General features: G+C 47.8%; 1 protein-coding gene across 1 annotated transcript; it reads left to right on the plus strand.

Annotated features, from left to right (window-relative positions):
- Window positions 1-1906: 1906 nt before the first annotated feature.
- On the plus strand, window positions 1907-9673 carry LOC119453264 (E3 ubiquitin-protein ligase Siah1). Its single transcript, XM_037715291.2, has 4 exons — window positions 1907-2116; window positions 3765-3897; window positions 7435-7541; window positions 9137-9673. The coding sequence occupies exons 1-4, from the start codon at window positions 1918-1920 to the stop codon at window positions 9520-9522; spliced, it is 825 nt and encodes a 274-aa protein (XP_037571219.1). The 5' UTR covers window positions 1907-1917; the 3' UTR covers window positions 9523-9673.
- Window positions 9674-12160: the final 2487 nt, after the last annotated feature.

The raw sequence follows: 12160 nt of genomic DNA on the forward strand, positions 1-12160 counted from the left end.
ATCCTCGTGACTTACCACCGCCAGCAGTTACGTGACCCTTAATTTTTCTCCCGTGCGTATCTCTAACCATGTGGGTATCGGCACCTTGAACCGAAGCTTCCCACAACTGAGAGCAGACGACAGCCTAGCGAGCGAAGGAAGAGAAATTGACGAGACACAATTCAGATTTGCGATGACCATTCGGGACGCTTATCGCGAGGTAATTGGATTCTGGCTAGAACAGGCTAGAATACGAGCATTCCCGAGCTTTGGCTTTGGACTGGGCAAAGCTCCGCATGTTAAACAACCAGACAGGCCTCTCCTGTATGTTGGAAGGCAGTTTCATATCATTCGCAGTTGTCCTTGCTGGCGTCAAGGACACAGATGTGATAAGTGAAAATCGCAGCGTGCTGTGGCTGATGACTATCGCTATCGAACAGCAAAACATATGAGAGTGTCTAAAACGTTAACATTCGAATACCCATTAGTTTAGCACGAATGTTTTTGCCTGTTGTCTGTATTCCGCTGTGGAAAAACATCATCCCTATGGGTGTTTTAACAATTGATTCTTTAATGAAATACAATCATTAGCAAAACGTGGTTATTAAATATTCAATCGACTGCAGCTTTTCTTTTACATATTTCAAAATGTAGGCAAACAAATCGGGAGAGAAAATGGGACAAAAATTATGGCTTACTTATTACGCAAAGAGGTTTTCCCAAGAGTGGTCTCCTGGGCCGCTTAGTATGTAAATTAACGAAAAGGAATAGTTACCATAGTTCACAGTTGGCATACAACGGGAACCATGCCATGCATGGGCCCTTTCCAATCGCAGATTAGGTGCCAGTAGTTGTAGCAACGGCGAGCATTAGGGTGTAATGGAGTATTCCGAGAAAGTGAACATCAAAATTTTGATTTTGTTCAGAAAGTGAACACCTAAGCATTTCTTATGAGCTGTGAATGGGAAAGCAATAATGTCCAACTGAAAGCCGCTGAGCGGTCGTTTTTGCAGACCAAAGCATTCGCAACAATAATTTCACATTTACAAATACACTCCACAGTCCTCTAATGCAATTTTCTTCAATTAAATCACAAGTTCTTAATTGAAAATTAAATTTGCTGTCACAGTGAAGTAATACGTGAAGTTTCATTTTGTTTGTGGCAGTTCGCAAAGACTTCATTACGTTTAACTCACAAAAATTCGTTCAACGGTTTGCAGAAGTCTACAAATGTTTCTACTTGAATTTTGTAGACTGTCTAAGACAGCTTATGAAAGTCAAACTACATCTCTCTTTTATCAACTGACGCATACAGACTATCTGCAAACCCTTTCGAAAGTATGCAGACCACACTAGACAAAAGGAAATATACTTTAATAACTTTTGCCGATAGACTTATTGTTAAGGGACGAGCCTACCATATAAGAAGACAAAGCGAACTACAAGAAGTGTGAAGGACGCTACTGTATGTACTCAATTAAAACGTGCACTCGACTGTGACACACAACCTGATTTTCCTACACTTCAAAACATCGAAAAATGCAATACTGCTGATTGTTGCCGCACAAATGGTAAAAGAGAGAAATGTAGCGACGAGTTTTCACTTCTAATAAGACAATTTATTGCATCCGAGCCAGATCGGGCATCAGTCGTCGTCGCGCTGTCCGAGATTGGAATGTGGGCTACGAAATGTGTGGCTTGGGGATGGCAGAATAGGACATTAGCCCTTGCTGTTTTAATTTCGTATTTGATTCCAACGCACATATGTCATATTTTAGCGAATACTTTTTTCCCCGGAATAAAGCGGCCCGCTAGAATCGAGTACATACGTACGGTAATAGCCTGTCTAAAGTAAAATTCACGAAAGCTTCTGAAATTTACGTGTGCGGTCTGCTGGTATGCGATTCTTTTCAGTCCAGCTAGCTAGCGGGTGGAAGCATGGCCTCGGTGACCAGTCTACGCCGCCCATCCGGAGCCCAGATGACGTCGTCGATCTCCCAGATGGCCAGCCTGTTAGAGTGCCCCGTGTGCAGGGAGTACGCGCTGCCTCCCATCATGCAGTGCGAGAACGGCCACCACCTGTGCGCCATCTGCCGGAAGAAAGTGGCCAAGTGCCCCGTCTGTCGCGCGCCCAAAGGTGAGCCGAAGTGGTGCATGTTTCAAGCTCGACGCTAAGCGGGAAGGCCGCGTGGTACGCCACAATCGCCACAATTCTCGGGCTGTGTTCCAATACTCGCCGTAGACGGCTAAGTGGACAGCGGCTATCTTAAGTCTTGTTCCCATTCTCCCGAAGACGTCAAAGTACACAGCTTCGCGAAGACAGCATTGAAGTCAAAAACGATGCAGGCTACTTTCCTGTCCAAACAAGATGGCGGCTGAGCAGGACGCTTGGAAAACCGACAGGAAGGTCGTCTGCGCACAAGAAAACGCAGACACGCTTTTCTACGCCCTTAATGTAACTCGCATCGTGTTTTTCACAGGTTCGCAGACGCAAATAATTAAAATACAGAAATAATGCGTGCTTTTATCAACTTTTACTTGTCGCCGCGAGGTGGCGTCTCGTCGCAGTAGCGTCTGCTAAAGACGATCCAGAGACCACTCAGCACATCCTAATGGAATGCGACGGGATCCACCCAGCGAGAACCGTAGGTAACGTGCAACTCCCAGAAGCGCTTGGGTTTAAAGTGGAAGGAAACATAAACAGATCAGCCGTAGAGATCAGCAAGAGACGATTAGAGTACTGGTGGAAAAAAAGTAGGGAAAAGATGGATGCGACCTGATCTCTTAAAATCATAGGCAGCGGTACAAGGTAAATTTTTGAAAAATAAAAATAATGATAGGTATACAAAAATGCAAGATAAAGAACATGTATAGTATACCTGATTAAATCAAGCAGGCTAGGTGACTATTTGTCGCCGCCCCGTTTCAAAGGGGATGCCAATAAATCATCATCATCACGTCTAGGGAGCCTACATGCAACGCCGTTCATGTAGGCTCCTAGTAGCGTTTACCAGACGGTTCGAAACGCATTCCATTGCATGGCCTGGAAGCTGTCTCGGCTGTCTCCTTCGCTGTCTACGTAGACTTTCTCCTATGTTGGCCAGAATTGGAACACACCAACGGCGTTTGTGAAGTAGTGTCGGCCTATTCGAGGAGTCAGTTTCAAAGACTCAAAATGTGCTAGCTCACACGCCGCGTTAGATAACGGACTGTGGCGTTGTGTTGCTGAACTCGAGGACGCGGGTTCGGCCGCGGCAGGTGCATTTTGATGGGGCCGAAATAAGAAAACGGTCATGTACTTAGGTTTAGGTGGTTAAAATTAACCCGGAGTCTGTCACAATGGCGTGCCTCATTATCATATCGTTGTTATGGCACGTACAACCCCAGCTTCTTTATTATGCTCATCCGCTACAGAACGAGAAGTACGAGAACCAAGGTCCCTATTCTTGTTGGTCACAATCATGTGAAAGGTTTTGCGATAGAACATTCGTGGGACGACGTCCTTTAATAATGAGCCATTCTATGATTACTTAGAACAGTGTTTCAGAGCCCCTTTAACGTAGACAGTTACCTTGAGATGGTTTCTGCCGGAATTTTTGTCCTCTTCGCCATACGGCCAGGATAATACGATCGAGGTGACCTGAGTGGCATGGCATCGACGGCGTAATGAAATGGACGGACAGGCACAGCGAAACCAGTTTAGAGCTCTCGACTGCTATCGCATTCAAAAGCAGAGCACGCCCGTAGTCTCCTGAACTCGCCCGTGTACATTTATTTACACCAAGGGAGGAACAGGAACCTGGCCTTGGAGAAGCTGGCGGAAACGGCGATGTTCCCATGCAAGTACCGCCTCAAGGGCTGCGCTGCTGTTCTCCTAATCGCCGCCAAAAAGAAGCACGAAGAGTCGTGCGAGCACGGGTGAGACTGCTCCTCACCTACCGGCAGTATTGTTTTGCAGCATTGTTTTTTTCCTCGTGCCATCATGACGTCTGCGCTCCTTATGACCCCGAAGTGTAGACCTGAATTTGCAGCGCTTCTAGGGGGCGGCCATCTTTGCCGGGGACTGGCGGAAACAACAACCACAATAACGCTCAGCCTGTTCTTATGGCATTTTTACCTCCACGTGTCGCTCTCCATTCGTTTGTCGTCAGCTGCCCCGTCATCGATTTGGCAGCTCAGCGCGGGCTGCGCAGAGAGTAGATGACCGGGATCGAGATTAAGTGCGCTTGCTCAAAACGAAGGCGCGAGAGTAACAGATTGTGGTGGTTAGAAATTCAGCGAAAGTTTTCGAGATATATAGCACTACTGTAGCAAACATAATGCATTCCCAAAATATAGAACAAGTTTTAATCAAGTCAAAATTTTTCAAAATGGAGCCCAGTGGAGATGAAGATGCGATGACTAGCTTCTTTCTAGTAGCACATTATTTTAGACAACATGCTTCTAGAAATTATGCGTTAATGGATAACCGTGTGGCTAAATGCATAGCTAAGTTGCCTAATTTGTAATTTTGAATTTATGACAGCGTTGCGCGTATAGCAATTGTCGAGTTGAATAGAGTCTGTTCTCAAATCGTACAATACGAAAACTTTCGATAGCAAATAGTTTTATATTGTCTGTATACTTTTTAATATAGACACAATTCCTTTAGGCAATATCGGGTTATCGGAGACGTTGACGGTGGTACCGATGCTGGGAGCACCGTGATGGGGTGCCACCATTATTGTATTAATATTAGATATAATTGTAGTGACGATTTATATTCAACTAAGGGGATGGTGCAAAGCGTCTGAAGGACGTGATCGTTACGTGCAGCCATTCAATTTTTATTTTTCGACAAATATATTTCTAGCTAACTGCGGTACAGAGAAGCTTAAACATTGTGGTACAGACATACAGACAAGCTAGAACGTTCAAATGAAATTTTCTGAGAGTGCGGGGCAAGCACAGTTAATCTCACAGAACGCAGTCGCCAGCGCTCTATTTGTTGTTAAAGTGATAGCTTTAGGGGTCTCATTACGCAGAAAATCCGGCGTTGACCGTGAGTGAAAATTTTCTACCAATAACAGCACGGCACGCGCCGATCGGTTCCTTGAAGCACCACCAGATGGCGGTCGACTCTGCGCATCCGCGGCAGCGGCGGCGCCGGCCGTGCGGGGAAAGAAACAGAGAGCTCGCCTTCGTGCATAGCGTTTGTCGCAAGCGTTTCCCGGTAAATATTATGGTTAATTGCATTAGCTGCAGTTTCCGGGACGCGTTAGTAGCAGTCAGCTACCTTTGAAAGCTATCGCGTTCTACTCTTAATTAAAGACGAAGCTTAGCACCTCCCAATTTTTAAAAAACCTAGCTGAAGAGTTAAATGTCGAAACGGTAGTTTTATTGCGATAGCAACTATACAACCGCTCGAGGCGCATTCATGCCGTCAGCGCCGCCACCGTTGTGGTGCTGTCCCGCTGCCGGCGCATGCGCGGCACGCTCGCCTAGGGTTAGAGGACATCAAGAAACGCGGAGTGGACGCACGGCCACTCAATCGCCTCAGTGGCGAATCAAGGGCAGCGTTCTTCCTTTCGCTGCCGACATGAGTTTTGTGCGCACGCACACTGTAAGTACATTAGCATTGCTGCTGAGGTGCTGTGTGTATGTTCTGGTATAAATAGTAAACGTTAAGCTGACGTCATCTAATATTTCACTGGGCGCCGACAAGCGCTCTCCATAGAGTTTCTCACTATAACACCTAGAGGGTAACTTGGCGCCACCGTCTATGCGAGTTTCTTAAAGGGCGATGTGCCGTCATGGGAATGACGGGATATGTGTCTGCGAGGCTTGTGTTGGCTGGTGTTGTACGAGGCTTCGTCTAAATCGTGGATATGGCTACACAAATACCGCTTTCTTAAAATAAAATCTACATAAAAGGCTTTCATTCACCCATATTACATATCTCAAAGAAAAAAAAAAGTTTACTCACCTACAATGCAGGATCAAGCGAAGAAAGGCAAGAACTGACGACAAGTTGTTCCAAAGCGAGCGATAATCTTGTCGTCTGCCCTCCAACTTTAGCAGCCAGCTGATGCTTTTTACGTTTCATGTAAGTGTACATCTAATAGTAAGTTCTCAAAATCAAACAAAAGCATGTTTTTGTGTAATAATAAAGCTAAAACAGCTTTTTACGCGCTGTTTTAGCTGAAAATAAATCATTGTGACAGACAGAACGGTGCTAGCCAGGCGCGTCTTCAAGGCTTTCTGGCTCTCCGAGAACAATGTCAGTCCGAAGTCACAATATACCGGCATTCCCATGGATACCACAGCGCAGAAGCGCCAGTTTTCCCTCTAGGATATAGTGAGAAACTCTATGGCGCTCTCATCTCACGCGCCATCTAAGGATGAATGGACCGATGGATGCTAGCGTCCCCTTTGGAACGGGGCGGTGGGTTGCGCCACCAAGCTCGTTGTTATTATATTGCCTAATGTCCTACCTATCTTAAAAAAAGAAGAATCCTTCTCACCAAACATTCTGAACCCCTATTTGGAACTTTGTTTTCGTACGCCTCCGTTGTTTGTCGTTTCCCTACTTTTCTTCCACCAACCTTCCAGTCGATCACCTCTTACTAATCTCTATTGCGGACATGTTTAATTCCCCCTGATCTCGCTGGACCCAAGGGCTTCAAGAAGACCAGATATGCCTTAATCGACCACTGGGCAGATATCGTCACATTCTAATAAAACAGGCTCCATCGTTTCCCTAGCTTTACCGCAGCAAGCACATGCTTCTTGTTGTGCGAAGCCTTGCAACGCCCCCTGGCGGCGCTCCTCATAACGCCATCGTTCTGAGACGCCTGGTAGCTGTCATGGCGCTGTTTCGGCTGCCCAGCAAGAGTAGCCTATAGCTTGGTGCGTGGCGCGAACATGTCGCGTTCGCGTAAAGTTCGAACACCGTCCGAGGAGTTCAAGGGAAACGATAATTAACCTTGTTATCATTGTCAATGCTTCGCCTTTTAACGCGACAGCGTTAAGGGCCCCGTGTCGCCGAAAATGTGTCGGCGTAAGTCCTGGCGTCGTTGGCGGAAATAATAGTGCTGAACCACATCATCACGAACCACCCCGACCGGGCAGGCCCTTCGCGTGGCGCAAGGCATTAGTGAACAAAAATTGAATTTCCCAAAGTAAAATCTGTCAGAAAAATCGTAAAGTACGAATTAACCACAACCTACAGACGAAATAGAGTTGGATTGTAATTTGAATATACGAGAAACTTCATAAGCAGCCAGGGATCTTTGAATGCTATCGCGTTCCACTCTTAAAGGCGAAGCTTAAGCGTCCTACATTTTTTTCTCCAGGTGTTTCCTGCATTTAGGAATGTAATGTACGGGCTTGGTTGGAACTCGTTCCCGTAAACGTGGAGCGTCCGCTGACAGCGCAGTTCATAATGACACAGTGATTTCTTTCCATGCACCTCAGACCGTGTCCTTGCGTCCTCGGTTTGAAGTCGTGCAAGTGGCGAGGACCGCTACAAGAAGTCGTGGACCACATTCTTCGCTCGCACGACTTCGTTCCAAGATTACAAGGTGAGGCACCAAGTGATGCTACTGCACTTTTACCACACCTATCCTTATTTACCTGCGAGTTTTCATATTTAAGGGTAATGGCCTCTCTGCTTTTGATGGTTAGATTTCAGTTTGTAGGTTACATAGGGAGGTAACGTAAAGCGTAATAAATTTTACGGCAGCCTGGAAGCTTCTCCTGCAAGTTTCACTTCTATTGGTCTTGCTTTTAGACCTGGTGAGCAGCAAGGGATTCAACGTGGCTGTTGCCTCTAAACGTGAAAATGCTAACTTTTACAGACTAAACCATAATAAGAATGTACCATAGTGCAAAGTTAAAAAGAATACAAGCGACAGTACATCGTATAACAGCTATTTGGACATGCTCGGCTACCGACTCTGTAAGTGGCTCTTATTAGTCGATACGATAGCTTTGCGCCGTTTTTTCCTTTGTGACCGAAAAGTTCACCTTGAGCTTAGTTGTACTTGCAACTGCGCGGTATTTTTCTGTCAGTGGCCGTCATGTTCATCGTTGCCTTGTCTCTTCACTCGCGTTCTTGCATTGCCAGCCTAGTAAGCGCAGATAATTTTTTCTTCAGAAACTTACGTCCTATACCTCCATGGAGGGACGGCATTAGAGAAAAGCGATATCGATGGATCCCACACACATGTGACAATAGATGATAAGCGAAGCTTTCCTTGATATAGCTGTTGTGGTTGTCGCCTTCAGCATATGGCACGTACTCACGAGGGGTGATTAGCCATGGTTCCCGATGGAAGCCTAATATTAAGTCTTTGGTTCCCGTTAAAGTGGTTGGTACTACTTATATTTAAATAATTAATGATTAAAATTTCTCTTTTTTCGGAAATTGATCAATTGAATATTTGACGAAGCTGTTAGATTATGAAAAAAAATCAGGAGCCCTTCCCCTGTCGAGAAGCTTGTGGTAAGCGAAGCTTGTGGCAAGGCGACGCTGTCGCAGGCTTCATTTGCCCTAAACTCAGGGTCGGCGGCTCTTCGCTGACGTTTGGCCTCAACATCGCGCTCCCGCAACTCGGGGTCCGCGGCTCTTCGTTGACGCTTTGCCTGGGCTTCGAAAGCCCTCACGCTAAAATCGGCACATCGACGACGAGCCCCTTCCTGATCTAGTTTGCGGTGCCGTTGCTTAAACGCAGCCTGCTCCTCGGCGGAACGCACCACGCGCGGCCTTCCCATCCGGGTGCCGAAACTGATATGAGGCGAGGGAAGCCCGGCAAAGCGTGCCAACCCCCTTTCCTTTCCCTCCCCGCGACACACCAAACGACCCTGATTGGCCGCACGCGTCACGTTATCCGGCGCCGGCGCAGCGTTCCCCGCACGTGCTCTACTCTGGGAGCAGCCAGGTTTTTTAGCGTGACACCACCTACACTTGTGTGGCAATACAAGCTTCACTTGAAAATAAATGCGATCTAGTGTTAACAATGAGGAAAAGGTGTTTGACACGAGAGTCTGCCTGTAGCAATGTACTCATGCACAATCTGACACGCTTACTGCACATGCCTTCCACGTTACTTCTTTACTTCTGTGCAGTGTAACGCTTGTAATGAACGTCTTTTTCTTTTTGCTTCCACTTTCGTAGGCGAGAATGTTGTCCTCACCGCGACGCGCTTCAACCGCGCCGAGGCCTTCTGCTGGGTGGCGCTGCAGTCGTGCCTGGGCCGCGACTTCGTCGTGATGCTCAAGAAGAGGAACAACTATCGCGACCGCTTCTTCGGCGTCGTCCTGCTGGTGGGCTCGACCGAGGAAGCGCGGCGCTTCGTGTACCGACTACAGCTCTGCGGTGCCGAACACAGGCTCACCTGGGAGGCCAAACCCCGGAGCCTGCACTCTCGGCCCGAGACGGTCAAGAGCGGAGACGGCCTGGCCTTCGACATGCGCACCGCCGAGCGGCTCAGCAACGGCGCCGACCTCAACGTGGACGTGGCCATACGTCTCGCGTCTATGAGCGGCGATATTGGGCTGTAGACACGTGGGGGCATGGCCGGCTGGCAAAACCAATTACCGGGATGACATTCGGAACTGCGTATTTCAGAACCCTGCATGACGTTGTACGCGTATGTAGTCTTCTGCTGCGGAAGGATTAACGCGATAAATTTGTGTATTTAGGATAAATTGAACCGTTATAATAACCTCTTCAATGGTTCCTGACCCCGACATGGACATGAACATCGCGCGCTTTCTAGCGGAGATGGCCAGGCACGTGACGGAATCACCGCCGGACGAAAAATTGGAGGATGGTGTTCTGTACGCCGTGTTCCAGAAGAACACGTGGCGGTGTCATATGCCGCGTGGCGGCGTATGACTTTCAACCGCAGATCGACGTGCGCGATAAATCTATGCGTGTTAAAATTAATTTATCCCAACATTTGCTTGTTATTGTGGTTAAAATAAATCAGTATCTTCGAATGCGGCCAACGAGGGGGCACAAGTTTAATGATAGATGTGTGCGATTAGCGCGTGTTAGTGTGAGCTTAATCGGACATGTACTCTTACGCGGTAGGCATCAAATGGCAGCCGGCGATAAAGCCTGCGATGGAGCCCCCCAAGCGGCTGCATACGACCAGGGGAGGTATTCTGTAAAGGCTCATTCACACTAGGCAGACACGACACCGATTTTGGTCTGCCGACTGTTGGCGACAGCAGTTTACAGGACTGAAAACACTGTGGCCAACGGTTTAAAGGAAGGAAAATGCTGTCGCCAACAGTCGGCAGACCAAAATCGGTGTCGTGTAGGCCTAGTGTGAATGAGCCTTAAGAGCCCACTCTATAGTGGACATGTCTATTTCGTCTAAGGCTGAAGTGCTCATTGGCTGTGGCGCGTGGCGCGTGCTAATGCCTACTCCGGCCCAGCCAACTTCAACAGCAAACGAAATGGACATGTCCACTAGGTGGATCTTACAGAATACATCCTCTATAGGGAGCCTACATGCAATAGCTAGCATGTAGGCGCCCTAACCTCCCCAGGTCATCGGTGAGAACGCGCCGCTTCGGTGACGCACCATGATTGCATGAAACACAGTCAGCAACACAGACCTACCAGGTCGTCAAAACGCGCTGCTCAACGCCGAGACATCGGCAGAGCAGATGCAGAGAGAAATGCATTGAATATAACGTATAGTATAGGAGTGCTAAGCTCGGATATAGTGCAGCAGTTGAAAAGACATGGTTTAGCGCACGCACGCACGCACGCACGCACGCACGCACGCACGCACGCACGCACGCACGCACGCACGCACGCACACGTGTACGTACGTTTCACTTAATACTTTACATGTTGCCTAGTTCATTAGCAGCGCGAAAGCATCATATGGATCGTGAAGTGTAAAATCCAGCGGCGTGGTCGGCGATGCTACAAAAAAGCAAAAAGTCACGTGGTCACAGAGACAGACCGCGCGTCAGGTGATGCTTCCTTTGGTGGAAGTGGCGGCTCTCCACTGCTGAGGCAGCTCTGTGCACGAAATTTCTGGCGGTGGCTCTGCAAATCCTTGCTGCTTCAGCAGGGTTAGCAGGCGTACTGCTGCAAGGATGTGGCTGCAGGCTCCACTCTTTCCTGCAGGGCATTCACAGGTGTAGTGGTACGAGGCACACCGGTGGCACTGTGAACTGACAGATGCACGTTGTATTAGGGGCGGCCACTTTTCTTTTTGACTACGGAAACACGTGCAATGCGCATGCACGATACCAAGTCTGAAAAGAAAAGCCAAAACAGTGCTGTGGTACTCATGAAGTCCAAAACTTACTCGATAACAGTGGCATGTGCTTCGATGGCAGAGTGCCCAAGAACCGAGACATCTCAATGTATATAAGATAAGACTCTTCCATAAAGACCTTACGACGAGGGTTTGTTTCATGATGAAAGCTGCAATTCAACATTGGCTCTGGCAATCAAAAAGCGCAGTGCTGGTAACAAATACTTGTTTCTATATCAGTAATGTTATCACTCGAAAAACCACACGATCAAACTAAAAATTAAAATTAAATACTGGGGTTTTACGTGCCGAAACCATATAATTATGAGGCATGCCGTAGTGGAGTGCTCCGGATTAGTTTAGACCATCTGGTGTTTTTTAACGTGCCCTACAACACGAGTACACAACCGTTTTTGCATTTCACCTCCATCAAAATGCGGCGGCCGCGGCCGGGACTCGATCCCGCGATATCGCACTCAGCCTTAGGCGACTGAGCCACCACGGCGGGTGAGATAAAACTTCAAGAACTGATCTGCAAAGCAATATGCAGCGCTCTGGACACGTGGTCGTTCGACAGTATCGGTGCGTTTGTTTTGCAAGCTGTTTCTGGGGTGACTCGGCGTCCGCCCCTTCAACATCTAGAATCCGGTCGCATCTTAACACAACTTTACTAGCGCACGGGTTGCTTCCGCCCACAAACACTCCCTGAAACGAAGAAAGAGAAGCTCCCACCGTATTCGGTTGCGACGAAACTTCCATATCAAAATGAGCGAGATACGATTTCGGGTGTTTCGCGAGAGCGCCACTGCAAGGCTGGCATCAGACGCCGTTCGCAAAGTATGCCACTTGTAGTACTACGGCAAAAAGTTTGCTTACCTTGAGTCACACGTGTTTGTACGAAGCGATGACGGCGA

Source organism: Dermacentor silvarum, chromosome 5 (genome assembly GCF_013339745.2).
Source record: "Dermacentor silvarum isolate Dsil-2018 chromosome 5, BIME_Dsil_1.4, whole genome shotgun sequence".
Lineage (NCBI taxonomy): Eukaryota > Metazoa > Arthropoda > Arachnida > Ixodida > Ixodidae > Dermacentor > Dermacentor silvarum.